Below are 16,927 nucleotides of genomic sequence, written 5' to 3'. Positions count from 1 at the left end.
TGGGGCTGTTTATTGCCAGTACATACTACTACATGTATAGTTATGATTCATCATTATTCATATGGGCTGTGGATCAAAAAGGAGGCTGGTTTTGCAGCGCCAGGACAAGGTAGAACTAGACCATTAGAATAACCGATTCTCTATTGAGAGGGTAATAGCAAGGCTATTGATAACTCTTATTGACAATCAAATAGGTCTCATTCAACTATCACGTGATCTACATTTTATCTATTGATCAATAGGAACAATACTACATCAATAGGAGGATCAAAAGGGGGGAGGTTGGGAGGGCAGCTGCAGAAGCAGCCCTCCCAGACACCAAGGCCCTGTTGCACCAGGTAACAGTGCTGCGCCCCCTCTTTGTTGGATTGTTTGCCTATTGATGTGCATTTCACTGACCTTCTAGCAAGGATGGTCTCACGGACAAAGCGTTCCAGGCACTGGCTATTTGAGGAGTCTAAATAGCACTATCCATCTCCTCTACGTTGCCTTGGTTTTCTATCTGTCTTGCTGTTAGAAAGCATCCTGTTTCCAACCATCCAGTACTGACTTGCAATACTATCTTCTTCCTAAATTACCAAGTTATCCGTGTTTGACAGCCTCTGCTTGGTTATACATCACGATTTGATTCTGCTGTCTTGTATCATTCTTTGGAGAGTCTTTTGGCACTATCGTTGGCTTCTGTTTTGCCTTCACAATGTTTCCTCCCTCAGACTCCTTCCTTCATCAGTTTCAGAAGCTTGCCGAAGCGAGGGCCGAGCTGCAAACCCAGTTGGCCTCAGCAGCTCCACCTCCATATTCACCGATACCCCCTGCTATGCCCAGTGTGGAAGAGTCATTTTGCGACGACACGGAAGGGACCGAGGATGAAGGTAGCCATGAAATCTGCCCTATAACCGTGAACATCGATGCGTCAATCCAAGTTCTCGGACACGGGAACACCATCGCCATGCCGTCTGTTCCGAGCTACCACCAGCCCGGCCTCGGTGTGCAGAGTACAGACCAGGCCTGCAGAAAGTCTTCCACTTGGCCCTCTTCTTCGCAACTGCTGCAGCCTGCACAGAAACACAGGCAGGCGAGGCTGACCGATCTCGCAGCCTCCATTGTTGCGGCGATCCAGCAATCAAACCTCAAAGCGCATGGCGAGAATGGGAGACTCGGGCCCGTGGAGATCAACATTAACACCGGCCTGAAGATCGAAGGAAGCCGGAACACTATCTGTGCTGGCGTTACTCTTTCTGGCCGGGCACTGGGCAACAAGAAGATCGAGACGAATCAACAGAGTTTATGTACCGACCAGGAAGAGAGGGGAAGGAAACGCCGCGCTCAGTCGGTATGTTCCTTGGATAACTGAAAGGATTCCAGTAATGCAATTGTGCTGATTCAATTCTCCCGTATCTATAGGAACCTGCCGAAACAGCTTCTTTCAAAATAGCCAGGGCTAATTACTAGGCTGAAGGAAGCCCAGGCAAATCCTTAATGTCTAGGAAGAATCGTTCTTTTATTTCGACTCGCTGAAGCGATTCGGCCATCTGCAGCTGATTGTAATATATCTGGCAACGTCACCTGCAAGCATGATTCTCTTTCTTGATGAGATTTTTCTATTCAATCAGTTATGAGCTTATGGTACCTCCTAATTTAGACCTCGGGCTGGAAAGAAACCCTTCTGATAATAAAATGCACATGGATGCAGCAAGTAATCGACATAAGAGTCAATAGAATGATAATGCCATGGCAGTCAATCGAGTCAATTGCAGAAATACGATGTGCGGAGGCCCATACATAGGACAGTAATATTCATGGCCAAGCTATATGTGAAAATGCTTACTATTCCACCATGAGAAGATCTTTATCTCCAGATCAAAGTCATCATTCAATAAATGCATCCGCATGCCCTACAATAAAAGCATAGAACTAGCATCGAGGAAATCCGATATCACTCCTGCGCCGTCATTCATTATGGAAAAGAGAAAAAAGAAAGAGGAAAAAGAAAAAAGCATGAGGATCTCAATCTCTCATCCATTCAAGTACACAATACCAGCCAATATCTCATGGTCACTCCTTAGGTAGTCCTATTCTATCGACCGGCAGGGAGATCATGACGATGTAAATCACGTGACCACTCTGGAGCGACTTTATCCCGTTCGTATAGCAGGCCGCAGTTATGGCAGAGGGACTGAAGCTGGAATTAGTGCGTCGGACTCGAAGAGAGAGAGGGGGATGAAGAATGGTTTTACTTACCCTTGGACCGGATGGGCCGTCTCGGACAGCCCAGACTGCAGTGCCCCAGACCATGCAATTGGTACACCTCCAGTTTTGCCGTTCCCTGGGAATTTCATGAGTAAAAACCACCGCAGATAGATCTCAAAGCATCCCACTTGTCACTTACCAGTCAGTTAATGTACCACCTCCTCCCCCGTATCCAGCCCCGGAACTAGTATCAGGAGTCCCACGTCCGCCAGGAGTGCCTCCCCGGCCCGTAGGGCTGAGACTGCGGAACCGCCTCTTGCGCTTGCTCCTCTCGCCGCGGCCCATGGGTGTGTCTGCATCTGGGACGTCGAAGTATCCCCCCGTTGACTGTCGGGACACCTCGGGTGTGATGCCGGCCGTGGAAGAGAACCTCGCCGTTTCCCGTCTTAGACGCCGAATTTGTCGTTCGCGATCTCCTTCACGCTTTTCAATTTCCTCCTTGGATAGGGTCTCAACCTTTGGCTCCCACTCGTCACCGAGACCCTCGGGATCGTAGCGCCAGCCGGCCTCGGCGCCGTTTGCTGCCTGGTTGTCGATTTCGTTTCCGTAGTTCCCCATGCCGCTGAGGATGCCGCTTTCGCAGACCTCCTTTTTCAGTTTCAAAACAGCTTCGTAGATACCGTGTGCAATTGCACTGACCCACTCTGCACCCAGTCCCAGGTCGGCGCATGTGACCCTGGAAAACTCCTCAGCCATACCCGGCGGATGGAGTAACGACCACTCAAACTTGTCTGTGTATAGTTTGTTCTGAAGATTGATATTCAGACTGACCATGCACCTATATGCATCGTCTGGGTTGAGAATGCTGTCGTTGACTAACGGCTCTTTAGTTACCGTTACGGTGTTGGGCCGGCTGTCTGGCGTGGCAACATTCGCCGGAGCGGGGGTCATGGAGACATCTCGTGAGATACCAGCCTGTGAGACAGTACTTGGGATAGGCTTGGTCTGGGTGCTCTGGAAAAGTGGATGCAGCGCCACGCCAGCGTATTCTTCGAGTTGCTGGCGGATCTGGTTGCTAATCGCAACCGTCATAGCCTGGGGGTTCGGCAAGTCCAAATCACGAACAAATCCGGTGGCAAACTCCTCCGGAGTTGCGAGTGCCTCGTGTAGATTCCACATGAAGGTGTCCTTTATCCGGTATGCAGGCAGGGGATCGGGTCTTCTGTACGCAGGCAGGGTTGGATTGATGCTGGGATCCATCACTCCGCGCGGCAAAGGGAACGGTTCGATGGGCTGATGCGCTGGAATCTCTAGATCAATGCGAATCGGTATGAGAGTCAATGGGAGCTGTGCTTGAATTTGTAATTGGTCGGCGCAACTAGGATTGTGCGAAGTTAGCCTCATTCAAAGAAGAAATGATAGGATTAAATATAAAAGGAACAACAAAAGAAAGAGAAAAACATACGCTGGCCGTAACATCCTCTTAATCATCCAATCGCGAAAGATCCCTTGAATCTCAATTGGCGCGTGAATCTCCTTCCCCAGCTTCTCCGCCAAAGCTACCTTGTCAAATGTCGAATCTTCACGCCTTAAGCTCCGCAACCCGGTCGGGCGGCGAGGGCCATCGCTCTCTTCGAAATCATCTTCATCGAACCCATCCTCTGCGTAGTTGATAGCGGTGGTACCGCGCTTCGTTGTTCGCGCCGGCGGAGCGGTTTGCGTGGGAGGGATGACCGGCGTGAGCAACGCGTTTCCATATTGGCGCACCCGGGGGGGATAGGAACTGATATAACCTCTGAGAGGAGACATGGTTGCCAGCTGGCTCCTAAATCAGCATGACCCTGCCAGACACAATTCTACCGACACGCAGCCCGCTGGTCGTGCAAGTCGCTGAAATGCGCAGAGCGGCGACCTCGAATCCCGCCCTGCGATGTCGCGTCCGCCCGAATCGCTCTGGATAGAATGGAGACCACGCGAGATCAATGTGAAGGAATGTGTTCGACCTGCGGATAGCCTCGTGTCGTCGACGTCAAGACGATCTATCAACGGTGATCGCGATAAAGCTCCGTGTCCGTGGCCCTTGGACGGTCGCGTTTTTGTTCATGGCACAAAAAGGCCTGGGGACGCTAGCTCCATTCCAGCAAGGCGGCCAGCCGCCTGTCACGTGATATTGCAGTTGTAATATGTGAATCTTGGTGCTTTTATTCAGAGTAACAGCAATTCTTTAGTAACTATTGTAAGGCCTGTTTATAATGCTATCTACTTATGTATTAATGAATAAGGCTCGATTCTGTAAGGGATCTGTCTGTATTTCTGTAGAGTTGCCAACTATAAACAAATTACAACAGCAGCATCGCGTTTGAGGATCCAATACGCCAGTCCAAGTAAGTCTCAAAGGAAGGATATCATCGTTTCGGCAGCAAAGAGAATGGAGGTTTGAGACAATTGTACAGAAAGTGGTATGCATACGGGATACGGGATACGCATAGGAGATGGGGGACATGCGAAACTCGAGAAAATAGATCCGGGAAAAGTAGACGGAAACAATGAGGGAAATGGAAATCGACGACGAGTACATGGTGAAATAATGTGAAATCACCTAAGTCCGATGACGCTCTACAAGCGATTTGTTAGTCTCGTGGCACTTTACATCGTTTCACGGGATGCTTACCATTTCAAGAGTCCACACCCTTCGAACCCAGACCTTGAGCTTTCCTTCGACGCCTTCGATGTCTTCCAGCTCGACCCCCTCCCACCAGCACCGCCTAGCTGGCTTTCTCCAGAAGAGAAGTAGCTTCTGAGCCATTCCCACAACATTGTTGTTGGATATATCTCCTTTGATATCAGTGCGCAACTTGGCCAGTGCTAGACTGCAGATCACTGCTTTATTGGGTTCTGGAGCACGGTGACCCCATTGATCTTCACGGTCAAAACCACTAGAGCCGCAGTCAGCAAAATAAATCCTTCTAAGAGCTCCATCAGTGAATGAAAGCAGCGGTAACCCACCCAGCAGTCAGCATCTCAATGAGATGTTGCTCCGTAGAGCCCACCTCGGTACTTTTTCTCAGCCCGGAAAATATGCCATCTTGTTTAAGCAATGCTCGGCCAGCGGCACGCTTGACTGCAACCATCTCGACATGGCCGACATCTGATCGTGGCGGAATTGTGTAGAAATCGAGGTCTTCGCGAAGCACAATGATGCCAGCTCGATCCTGAAGCATATCACGGGCTGACGCTTGCATGGAGTCAGGCATGTCCATTCCAGGTGCAGTGGACGCAGACGGTGCACTTGTAGGTATCGACTGGGCAACAGAACGGAAGAAGTCCAGCATATATTGGAGAGACGTGGGATCATACTAGAAAAAGCATTAGTCATTAGAAATGGACCGACCATAAGGCACAAGGCACCGTCAATGTAGCGCACTTACATCGATCGGATAAACATCGCCCTCATGGAATCCGCCCATGTGCCCATCTGGGAGAAGACCATTGGGGAAGAGTGACAGCAAAACGAACTCAGGCAGAGTCAGGAGCTCATCGCGAGACAAAGTGAATCGGGTTCCCCTGTTTAGAAAGGTTAAGCAATTGATAACCATTCTTCCTGAAAATCAGAAAGTAGAAACTCAAGGCCTTACCGAAGATCCAGAGTAATATGCTCATCTCCATTAATATCTGTTTCGAGATTGCATGTCAGCATACAATAACTGCATAAATTCACAACCCAGCTTCTCCCAAGAGTGGTATTTTTCTGTCCCAGAGATCATCAAGCATACCTCCAAGAGTATTTATAGGCGGCCCCCCCGTTTGTTGTACCTGCGTAATGATACTAGAGGCACCTCCAGCTGCAGCCATGACGTATGTGAACGATTCGATCGGGCTGGATCCTTCTGTGTACGGCGGCGGAGGCTCCGAGTCGTCTGAATTTTTGCCAAGGTTTTCTTTCTTGTCTGCTGCAAGGTGTGTCTTGACCTCCGCAACAACCGACGGAGGATCAGGCGCAATGGACGATTCTTCGAGCGGCGGTGGTAGAACAAACGTGACAGGAGCGGGTTCGGCTACTGTGACGGCGGTTTTGACGTGATTGGGGTCTTGGGTAGAGCTTGAAAAGAGCGACGAAAAGGGCGGAGGTCGGGAGGTAAAGGAGTTTGAGGACACTTTGAAGGATGGAGAATGCGGAGGGATTGCTGTATGCGATTCGGCCTCCGCTTCGGAGTCGATTTGAGGGGGCCGCGCCGTGGCAGGCGAGCCAGCAGGGTACCGTGGCCTCGACAAGGTGGTGAAACTGGATGAGAGAACCAAAAATTTCCAGTGCAGCCTGTTTGAGTAACCACTTGGTCACTGGCTGCTCAAGAGAAACCTCGTTGGAGTGGTGAAGCTGGTAGCAAGCAAGCGGGTCACGGCTGTCTTGAGGATAGCTGCTGCATATAGAGGGCGGAGTATATAATCACAAAACCAGTCTTAGGAGGAATTCTTATATAATATCAGCTATCATATACCTTATAGCCAATAATAGAATGTCCTGGTATAAGTAGCTGTGATCACTGATTGATATTCAGCAGGTGCTCAGGAGGGTGGGAGTTAGGTTGATCTCAGCCGTTCATTTGGGGCGGGCGCTTCAGGGTCCGTTGTCCGCCATAGAAGCAAGCGCCTGGCCTGCAGGATCCTCTACTGTGATTTGCCAGGCCCTCTGCAAGATGATAATTATCTACATTTATGTATTTCTGTAATATTGGATATTGAAAGAGAAACAGTCGGTATGTCCAGCTTTGGAAACATTTCTTTGCATGGGTAAGTGTAGATCAAGAGAAGCCCTGCTGCATGTTAGACGCTGCGTTCCACATAGCTCCGAATCAAGCCTTCAAGCGTTGGCTCATACTCCTTAAGAGTGACACTATCGCCCTCTAGGACTGTGTTGGCTTGAACAAATAGCTTACGGGGAACCTTGTTCTTGAGGACAACCTCACGGACTTTGGTTCCCCACCAGTCGTCCACATAAGTGACTTTATCATAGAGTTCCTGTCCGGCATCGACGTCCGCCGTGCTCTTGTAGACATGGAGCTTCTGCAGATATCTCTCTACTGCGGGACGCCCATGAGTGAGAATTTTGGTTCGATCAAGGTGGATTTCCAAGTCGGAAAGATCCTCCTTTTGGTGGACAAGGCGAACGAAGTCGTCGCCAGCATCTAGGAAGGTTCGGAGGATGCTATAGCGTGCCTGCATGTGTGCCTGGCCCCATTTATGGGTCTTTGGATCCCAGAACTCGACTGCGACAAGGCCAGCTCGGGCCATCTGAAGGTATAAGGCAAACAAGATATCACCAGCCTCGCCCGCCAGATCTTCATTACCGTCACCAAAGCCGAAGATCTGGAGGATTTCAAAATCACAGCCAAGAGCCATAGCCACACACTCTGCGCGACATTCTTCGTACGAAGAAGCAATGGCACCGAACACAGAGCTCCAGGTCTGGCCTGGCTTGTACCATGTTGAGATAGGCTTGTTGGTGGCCGGGCTGATTGGTGGGTTTGAAAAATCAAAATTGTACTCTCCGGGGCTCGTTTCCTGCAAGAGCTTGCCAGTTCCGTGTCCCAGGAGTTCATGTATGCCAACTTGCACTTCAAAGGCTGCATCCCGGCACCGACGGAAGACGTCAAGATCTTTCTCGGTGATAAAGGGGATAGGTTCGTTAGGAGCCTTGGCGCTCAGTACGTTTCCAAGCGAGACGTTCTTGAAGCCCAAGTTCTGGCGGATATCGTCATAGTTGGGAAGATTAATGCCTGCAGGGAGGCCGGAGGATTGGAAGCTCAGAACTTCCAGAGACGTGAAGTCGGGGCTCAGGAATTTGTCCTTTTCGTAATCCCTACCCCAAGGAAGCTTGGGGATCATCCCCTCTGCGCTGTCCACGAGTTTCCCAAAGGCACGAGTACGTTCCATGTTGACCTTGAATTGTAAGCATCGATCTGCATGTCAAAAAAAGCATGTATGGCGTTGATGAAAATGCCATCATCTTCAAAGGCCGGGGAGTTACAACATACCAAAGCCACAAAGCCTTCCCATTCCCCTCTCACCCCATGAGGATCTCTGTACGTCTCCACGAAGCCGAGGTTTGTTTCCAAAACCGGCTTCTGATCCTTGACCCAGACTCTTTGACTCTCTTTAAAAGCCTCGATGGATCCGGTGTCAAAAGATTTGGCATAAGATGCAAGCATCCGTTTTTGGTTATCATTTGCCGCGTTGAGTTCGGCCTGCTTGATATTGTAGGCAATCTTGGCCATCTCTTTCTCATAATCTCCGAATACCAGACGGAGTTTCTTCCCTTGCAATTTCCCCGCCAGCTCCCATGAGTCTTGATCACCAAGGTCTCGATCCTGGATTGACGGTGCCGAGCTTCCGGAAGCAATGAGCAACTCATAGTCGCCAGATGAGGTCTTCCTCAATCTTGTGTTCTCCAGGGGAAGATCTTTCTGCCCCAAAAAGTCCCCTACAGCAGTGATTTCATCCTTGGTTATTGAGGGAGAATCAGGGTAATAGGTAGTCATGTGGCCCTTGTCGGCATATCCCAGATGCATGAGTGCTTGTTCATTGGTTTCGTAAATTCCACCGCCAGCCTTGGCTGCTTTCTCATAAGCTGCCTGTGTCTCTGGCGTGGCCGCAGCGAGCGCTTGAAAAGATGATTCCGACAGCCTCGGGATGAATTTGGAATCACCAAACCCTTTATAGTTACCGCAATTGCCGAGAAACTGAGCAGCGTATTCGAGAAAGAAACGAAGATCCTCAGCGCTAACATTGGTCTTCTGAGCCAGGCTGTTCCAATCTCCACCACATGCCTGATATAACACAAGGATCAAATCATAGATTGGTTCGGCTTCAGGCGAAACCTGGCGGAGAGTGATCCGGGTTCCTTCAAAGGCAGCCCTACATGATTATTAGCTTTCAATTTCGAGATTTCATACATACAATTCATCTAGAAGAACATACCTGCTCATGTAATGGGCGTATTTCCTTGATTTGCCATCCTTGAGGTTGTCGAAATGCGACTTGATTTCCAGCTTTACAACAGACGGAGGCGAATCGGCAAGATAGTGCTGTTTGATTTTCTCGTCCATCCTTGCTGTTTGGAACAGTACTGAAGACACGTTCGAGTTGCTAAAGGGTACAGGTTTGATTGCTGGAGACGTGGAGCCAAATCGAACGAGCTGTTGGGGACCTGTGAGGAGGGGTAACCAACGGAGGGTGATGAAACGATGTTCCGGTGATATGCGCCTCAGGCAAGCTCTATATAGTCTCATATAGTGCTTAATGGTAGACCTAGAGTAAATTGGATACTCTATGAGGAATTGACAATTACCTACCCCGTTCTCATGAGCTTTGGCGGGGTTTTAATAGTGGGGGGATACTTTACTTGCTGACTTGCCACTTGTTTCGCAACAACCAGGATAAAGCTCCAAGTCTGGTCATAGTAGCTTAACTATATTTCTTGATAAGCTATCAAGAAGCTTTAGATCCTCTATAACCATGAATATACTAATGACAACTACTATCATGTGGATTTTATATACAGCCGACAAATTTACCATCCATAGTATTGGCACTAGAAGTTAGGGGAGTTCTTCTCTTATATTATATTATTTACTACTAATTCTTTATAAGGCATAAAATTATCCTGAGTCTATAGGTATACATCTATTGCTGAGTATTGTCTTTATATACCAGGCCCATTTAAAACTGCTATAATAAATATATGTGCAATTTTGAAGACACAGCAAAGTGTATGTAGTAGAAGGTTCGCCGGTATCAGTACCAAACTAGCGCCCGCTTTGAAGCATGATTGTCAGTCTAATTACCCGCCCACAACCAAAGGCAAATGCTACAATTGTCCAACAAGAAAATGCTAATATCCGCTCTGCTTCCGGCTTTGATGCACTACTGCCAATTGGAACTTGGCACGGTGGAGGTCAGCTGGCCAGTCATCTGGCAAGGGTCCTTGGCGTCGAGTTTCATGCCAAAATAAACCAGTACCTTCTCTATCACAACGAACGACGAAGCCACCACTTGGTGCTTCCACAACTATCCCGCGACGGCAACTGGAGTTCTGATTACTACGTACCTAAATCCCTTTTATTTGTCCCCGTATGACAAACCATCCATCATACTATCCATAAAGTGGCCAGTTAGCATCGCGATCATACCCTTCATTCTATCCAGACAATATATTGGCTTCTTGTGTTTTCTCTGGGTCAACCTCTCTATTATTTAACCCTCTGCACTATTGACTCGATGTTACTATTGTATGGCGCTTCCATCTTCAGAATGACTGCAGTCCGTACTCTGTTTCACCGCAAACCACCGAAGCATGTGAGAAACGTGACGATTACATGTCGGGGTGCGTGGGCCAAATTATTCCTTCGTTGCTTCGGCTGGCTTACATTGCCTTATAGGTGACCCTATCAGCGAAGAAGAGTTGTACAGGTACACCAATGGCCATTTTCTAATAGACGAAGAACATCAATATCGGCAGCGCTACGTGAAGTTTGACATCCCACAGCTCTGCGCTGCAGCGGCTGTTGTCGGGGGCACTAAATCGCCTATTGTCGCCATTGAAAAAATGGAAGGCGGTTTTTGCAAAGCGCTTTTGATGAGGAAAGCGGATGGATCGGAAATAGTTGCGAAGTTGCCGTCAAAACTGGCTGGACCCCCTAAGCACTCAACAGTATCAGAGGTGGCAACACTAAAATATGGTAATTCAAATATCCCGATTGATAGGCTCTACAGGCTGTGAAAGTTGCTAATATATCTCGTACAATAAAGTACAACAGCATACGTCGATACCCGTTCCTAGAGTACTGGCGTGGGACTGTGACTCAACCAACAGTGTTGGTAGCGAATATATAATCATGGAGAAGGCGCCAGGAGTCCAGCTTTACAAAAAATGGGGCGAAATGGATGGAAAGTCGAAGCTTGCTCTTACGAAGCATCTTGTAACGCTGGAGAGCCAGCTAGCCTCCATTCATTTTCCAGTATCTGGAAGCCTCTATCTGAGGGAGTCATGCTTGAGCGGGAGCGAGTGCCATCCACTTCCCATGGATATCGACCCAAGTCAATCCTATTGCATCGGGCCCTCAGCGGACCGTTCGTGGTGTATTGAATCTCATTCGGGAACCCTGACGCCGGGTTTCAGCAGGGGCCCTTGTAAGTAGCGATGCCTTTCCCATTTTTCAATTCTGACAACTGAATTAACCCCTCGCTATTAATTACAGGGCCTTCTCTGTGCGATTATGGTCATGACGTCATAAAACGAGAGATATCTCGAATCTCCTACAACCAAAAGACAGATAATCGCCCTCATCGCCGCCGCAAGGCCGACGAGGAGATGGCTGATCTTGAAGTTGCTATGGGGGTTATAAACCTATTAGAATCGCTCCACAAGGACCTTTCCTCGATTTCGAAACCAATCATATGGCACACGGATCTACATTTAGGAAATATCTACGTTTCAGAGGATGACCCGACACAGATTGTTTCAATCATCGACTGGCAATCAATATCTGTTGGGCCTTTGTTCCTACAAGCAACCTGGCCGCAATTCCTGAAGCCCAATGATGATTATATCTGCGGCACCGTTCAACCAAAGCTACCTCACAACTTTGACGAGCTAGATATAGCTGAAAAGAATTTTGCAATTTCTACAAGAGATGATGCCTTGATTACCAAATCTTACGAATTACGCTCCTCTCTTTATAACAATCGTGACGTCTATCGCTCTATTAACCTACCGCCTGTCTTCCGCGAGATATTTATACGTTGTGGAGAAGCCTCAAAGGAAGGCACAATAGGTCTTCGAGCCTGTTTAGCTGAAATCTATCAGTCGTGGAGTGTGTTAGGCCTTACTGGAAGGTGTCCTATCTCATTTACGGAAGAGCAACTTCTGGAAATCAAACAAGAATTTCAGGAATATCGGGATTGGCACGACGTTCAGGAGTTTGCAAGGAGCTATCTAGATACAGATGCTGATGGTTGGATATCTCCGGAGCTGGATATTACCGAAATTCAGCAACGTAACAAGTCGGCCCTCGAAAAATACATAAAGGAAATGTCCAAACACATGTCCCCGCAGGACGCCCGGAGGATGTGGCCGTTCTTGGAAAACGTTTAAAGGAATCAAACTCCGCTCATGTCAGCCTGGTTCAGTGTAGATATGGAATGAATAACTGCCTTGGCCACTGGTGAACTACCCTCTAATTGATTATCTCCTTAAATTGATCTTCAATTTGATCTAACATATCGTTTATGACATCTTGTTGCTCCTCTGGTGGCGTGTCTTCTTTGATTTGCGCCGTGGCAATGTTCGCGTGCGTGCCGTGCTTCCCACGGAACTTCTTGAGTGCATCATTTGTGGCCTGGCTGTTGACTTGAAGGTAAACGTTTTTCATGCCATTAACAACTTCCCCGGCATCGAATCGGAGCTGAAACGTGGCGTCATTATTTCCTGCTTTCGGTGGAAAGATACGGCTTCCTGGCGTGTGTTTTCTGAAAAACTTCTTGAACTCGCCCTCTTTGACGATCGCTTTCTTGAAAGCTTTAAAGACTTTCGACATTTTATAGGTACTTGGTAAGGATCAGATATGTTCAAATGAGATGGGTGTATGGTGTTGCTTGGAGAGAACGGTCCTTCGTGTCCATAGCTGACATACCGTGCCCTTTTATATTCACTTGGGGAAAAGGACTTGCACTTTCAGCTCCAGCAACTGAGGCAGTAACCGACGGCCTAATAATCTTATTACGTGGAAACCACACGATTTCAAGAAACCCACATCCAATCATTCAGGTGAAGGCAGAATTTGACGCGCGCCTATTAATCAATCTTTTTACTTGGACGGTGAGGAGATATAATCTAACAAGCTGGATAGGAAAAACGATATGAATGGCGCCCTCCTATGTCCGTGGGAATCCACCAGAGCCTTGGTATCATGCGAGATGATTACGCCATATCATCTATCCCCTGGCGGATTTCACACTTGCTGGCGCTTGCTGATACCATAGTCCCTGAACTTCGCCCCAACTCCCAGAGGAGACTGGTCGACGAAGCCTGCTATCAGATGAATATATTGGTGGGACAAGTGTCAGCCTGAAAATGCAACCAAAAACACTGATATATTACACCTTAACTATGATGTGAATAAAATCAACTAATCATGCCATGTATTGTTTCAACATGCCTACCCATTCTCCAGGGGCTCGCCGAGTTGAAGAAGGAACAGTGTAAGGGTAACAGATCACATAGATTTAGCGCAATCCACACTCTTTATGATAATAATATTTCTAATGCTGTCTCATTAGCTCACTAGTCACACACACTCTTTAAATAACCCTCCACATACAAGAACGCCTTGCATAGTAGTACTAGAAGTCAAGGGGTTTCTCTTCTTACTATTACTCATAATTCTTTAAAAGGCATAGTATTATACCTAATCTATTAATATATACCTAGTGCTGAGTATCATCTCTATATTCTAGGCCTATTGAAAATCGCCGGGATAAGCTGACTTGCTTGGAGGTACATGTGACATGGCTTTTAATAAACATATATGATAAGAAAAGTGTGTATTTCATAAAAAATGGCTTGATGAGAGACAGCCAAGAACAAGAGATGGAGTCTATTCTATGTTAAACGAAGCCTGGGTGCAAATTTGGAGAGAAAGTTTTCAATGCACCGCTGACCACACAATATAGACGTACCCCATTTCTATAATAAGCTCTCATATTTGTCCAACCCTGTTTTCTGGGAGGCCGGTGGCTGGAATTGGGACGGCTGGATAGTATTCATAGCAGGCTTTCCTCCAAAAGAGCCACCGAGGCTAGCCATATTCGTATTGGCAAGATTTCCGGTCCAGCTGGACGTGGATCCTGAAGACGGAGGCGGAGGAATAGAAAACGCAGAATAATTTGAGCTTTGCGTGGTCATGGGTGGTATAGAGGGTTGCATGCTTTGCATGCTAGCCAAGCTCGAGAGAGATTGGTTGGACGCGGGTCCTGGAGAAGGAACCTGATGACCTATTGGCTTGGAAGAGTTCCATATGGAAGTAGATGGCTGTAAGGCGGGGAACGGCGAGGTTAGTGAAGATTTTTGTGCTGATGCAGGCTCGAGAGACGGGAAGGAGCCCATATGGTAGTCCGGTGTGATGGAACGGAAGTTGGAGTTGGCTTGTACCGAAGAAACGTCTCGCCTTTCCGGCGAGCTGATTCTGTTTACCGGTGCGTTTGTTTGAGATGTCCAGGTAAACGAGGGCGATGATGGCTGAGTTGATTTCTGTGTAGCTGCTGTACTCGAATCAAGGGTTGCCCATTGATCGGTTTCTTGCCCGTTACTTGTTGCAGTGTCTCGACCAAGAACAAGGCGTTCAAAATTATCTCTTGCTCCGTCACTGTCGAGCTGGGCAGATTTATTCATATTTTTCATGTTGTTTTCTGCGCCATGCCGGAAGCCAGAGGAGCTTCCTGTAGAAGAAAGCTCCTGCAGTTTCCTAATCTGTTCCCGTTCAATCTTGGCTGAGAGCGACTTGATCAGACTCATGAACTCTCCAAATTGCTGGATATTTAGAAGGGGCCCGAGACTAAAGCTCCAGAGAATGGGGAGAACTTCCAGTGCAAGAAAATCGGTGTCTGCGAGAGCGCCAACTTGAGTAAACACTTTCAGGGCAGCCATCATGACCGCTGGTTCCTTTGTCTTGATAGCTTTCAAGGAAGGGACGAGCTTCTCCTGGACAGTATATTTATCCAAGATGGATGATTTAGAGGCAGGTTTGTTCTCTTTCACTATACCAGTCAGGTCATCTTCAAGATCTGCTTTCTCTGCTGTTCCCCCACAAAGCACAGCAAAGGCTTCTAGGCTGCGGACCTTGATTGCAAGACTGCTAGTTTTGCTGAAAGTCGACGCTATCGGAGGGAAAACTTCATTTTTCACAGTTATAAAATCAAGAACTGGCAATATCGAAGGAAGGCTCTTCAGTGCAGCGTCCACAAGAGAATGTACAGGTGAGTCGAGTCCCAAGCGGATGAATGGTAAGATATCTAGTACAACATCAGCTTTTGTTAAACATGGAGAACCCGCTTTATGTTATATATACTCACCGTCCCTAAACTCGTTACCCGAGCAGTTATCTGCCATAACACCCACATTATCAAGCACAACCATAAGGCCAGCATCCTTTTTTGAATCTCGCTCTTGGGCCGCTGGTGTGCGTTGATCATGTATAAAAGCCTCTTTTAGACAAGGAATGATTCGTTCAGGGAAAACCCGTCGTCCGTTAGGGATTTTTTGCAGAATCAAGAACACATTCTGTAAGATGAGAGACAGTAGCTCACGATCCTTTGTCTCTTCGAGTAAGACCCCCAAGATCTTTCTTTCCAGCACAGACGCTGGAAACTCGGGGATCACTCGCTGGAGGCCGCGCATAAATTGAGATTTTTCACTGGGGTTCTTCGCCGGCAAAGACTCCAAAAAGCGTATCGTAGAAACAAGCACATTGTCAAAGTACTGCGATTGCTGGAATTCTCGGGCACTCATACGCTGCGCCGGTCGTCTGGTGATTAATCGAGGTAGTACGTGTGAAATGACGTCTTTAGGCAGGGGCCGTGATGAAAGATATGAATTGCCCTGCGACGGAGTGGTGGCGGGGGAGCTGAGCAACTTTTTATACGTGTTGACATTCGAATGCGCTTGCAGCGGAGACGCATGAGGGTAATTGTACAGAGCTATAATAATCAGCCCGAGAGAGAATAGATCTGCACTAGGCGTCACGTTCGAGTCCATAACGAAGTCTGGTGAAGTATAATTGAGGTTCAGTTGCACAGCCTGAGGGAGTCGTGGGTCTTGATAAAAAACTTCAGACAAGGCTAAAGGAGGAAGAGTCGACCGAGTCTCTGATCCGGCGGCGGGACCGGCAAATCCAAGCCCGGATATCTTCCAGTCTGATTTGGCATTGATATAAATGGCTTCGGGGTTGAGATTTCCATGAACGAGCCCGGCTGACTCGTGGAGGAACTCAAGGCCCTTTGCAATCTGCAAAAGACCCTTTTGGATTTCAAGCTCATCGATTTCAAAGTCATTTTCGGCTCGTCTCCGACTGGAATCCTCGGTGGTGTGACGACTTGCTCGCGAGCCTTCTTGCTGGTCTTTCCCTTGCAACAAACCGGCCAGCGAGGCTGTAATAGGCTCCGTCACAAACATAAGACCACCGCCGCGCGTGTCCTCCACGGGCTCGAGAACCTGCAGGATAGATGGGTGCCTAAGGCGTGCTAGATTGCCCGCTTCTCTCTTGAGTCGTTCAACAACCTCATCTTGCAATTTTTTCGCCGATGAGCCAGAGCGGCCACCAAGTCCACCCGAGCGCGGTTCGAGGAATTTCCGCTCGAAGATGAAGACCGACGCAGCCGTGTCGGTGGATTTCTTCTTTGCATCATGAACTTTCCACGGACCGGAGCACACGCTTGGATGTGATGAAATTTGATAATTTGCTGATATATTAGAGCCGAAAGACTTGAGCGCCGAGGAAAACATTTTGATACAAAAAGTATCCGAATCAAGAACGGGCGATAATAATGGTAGGAGGCGGCTAGGAGTTATGGATGATCGCGCTTTATCGCGTCCCACAAGCTGCAGCTAAGTCCAATTTTAAGCTGTAATAGAAGAAGGAGGAGAAGAAAAGCTTTATTAGGTTTGGTCAGGATGTCAGCGCCAAGT

At 48.0% G+C, this 16,927-nt stretch overlaps 6 protein-coding genes across 6 annotated transcripts; 2 read left to right on the top strand and 4 right to left on the bottom strand.

Moving 5' to 3' along the window:
• The first annotated feature begins 274 nt into the window (after nucleotides 1-274).
• On the top strand, nucleotides 275-1,949 carry ASPZODRAFT_134962 (hypothetical protein). Its single transcript, XM_022723671.1, has 2 exons — nucleotides 275-1,333; nucleotides 1,405-1,949. Exons 1-2 carry the CDS (start codon nucleotides 698-700, stop codon nucleotides 1,450-1,452), a joined length of 684 nt encoding a protein of 227 aa, XP_022579328.1. The 5' UTR covers nucleotides 275-697; the 3' UTR covers nucleotides 1,453-1,949.
• Nucleotides 1,862-4,281, bottom strand: ASPZODRAFT_134959 (hypothetical protein). The gene is made up of 4 exons (XM_022723670.1): nucleotides 3,656-4,281; nucleotides 2,390-3,568; nucleotides 2,242-2,326; nucleotides 1,862-2,176 (listed from the first exon to the last, which is right to left on the bottom strand). The coding sequence occupies exons 1-4, from the start codon at nucleotides 3,997-3,999 to the stop codon at nucleotides 2,078-2,080; spliced, it is 1,707 nt and encodes a 568-aa protein (XP_022579327.1). The 5' UTR covers nucleotides 4,000-4,281; the 3' UTR covers nucleotides 1,862-2,077.
• Nucleotides 4,282-4,484: 203 nt separating this feature from the next.
• Nucleotides 4,485-9,556, bottom strand: ASPZODRAFT_121282 (hypothetical protein). Its single transcript, XM_022721283.1, has 10 exons — nucleotides 9,166-9,556; nucleotides 8,223-9,102; nucleotides 7,083-8,127; nucleotides 6,530-6,647; nucleotides 5,964-6,472; nucleotides 5,826-5,862; nucleotides 5,619-5,754; nucleotides 5,197-5,546; nucleotides 4,862-5,126; nucleotides 4,485-4,806 (listed from the first exon to the last, which is right to left on the bottom strand). Exons 1-10 carry the CDS (start codon nucleotides 9,474-9,476, stop codon nucleotides 4,786-4,788), a joined length of 3,672 nt encoding a protein of 1,223 aa, XP_022579326.1. The 5' UTR covers nucleotides 9,477-9,556; the 3' UTR covers nucleotides 4,485-4,785.
• A 941-nt stretch (nucleotides 9,557-10,497) lies between these two features.
• Nucleotides 10,498-12,340, top strand: ASPZODRAFT_153684 (hypothetical protein; the record flags this gene model as incomplete). Its single annotated transcript, XM_022726004.1, has 4 exons — nucleotides 10,498-10,570; nucleotides 10,626-10,925; nucleotides 10,996-11,376; nucleotides 11,445-12,340. The coding sequence occupies 4 exons, from the start codon at nucleotides 10,498-10,500 to the stop codon at nucleotides 12,338-12,340; spliced, it is 1,650 nt and encodes a 549-aa protein (XP_022579325.1).
• Nucleotides 12,328-12,994, bottom strand: ASPZODRAFT_134956 (hypothetical protein). The gene is made up of 2 exons (XM_022723669.1): nucleotides 12,894-12,994; nucleotides 12,328-12,796 (listed from the first exon to the last, which is right to left on the bottom strand). The coding sequence occupies exon 2, from the start codon at nucleotides 12,780-12,782 to the stop codon at nucleotides 12,423-12,425; it is 360 nt and encodes a 119-aa protein (XP_022579324.1). The 5' UTR covers nucleotides 12,783-12,796; nucleotides 12,894-12,994; the 3' UTR covers nucleotides 12,328-12,422.
• A 936-nt stretch (nucleotides 12,995-13,930) lies between these two features.
• ASPZODRAFT_70952 (hypothetical protein) lies at nucleotides 13,931-16,744 on the bottom strand (the record flags this gene model as incomplete). The annotated part of the gene is made up of 2 exons (XM_022729710.1): nucleotides 13,931-15,255; nucleotides 15,316-16,744. 2 exons carry the CDS (start codon nucleotides 16,742-16,744, stop codon nucleotides 13,931-13,933), a joined length of 2,754 nt encoding a protein of 917 aa, XP_022579323.1.
• Between the last annotated feature and the right edge of the window lie 183 nt (nucleotides 16,745-16,927).

Source organism: Penicilliopsis zonata (assembly GCF_001890105.1).
Source record: "Penicilliopsis zonata CBS 506.65 unplaced genomic scaffold ASPZOscaffold_13, whole genome shotgun sequence".
Classification (NCBI taxonomy): domain Eukaryota; kingdom Fungi; phylum Ascomycota; class Eurotiomycetes; order Eurotiales; family Aspergillaceae; genus Penicilliopsis; species Penicilliopsis zonata.
This window is presented reverse-complemented; position numbering and strand designations above follow the sequence as displayed.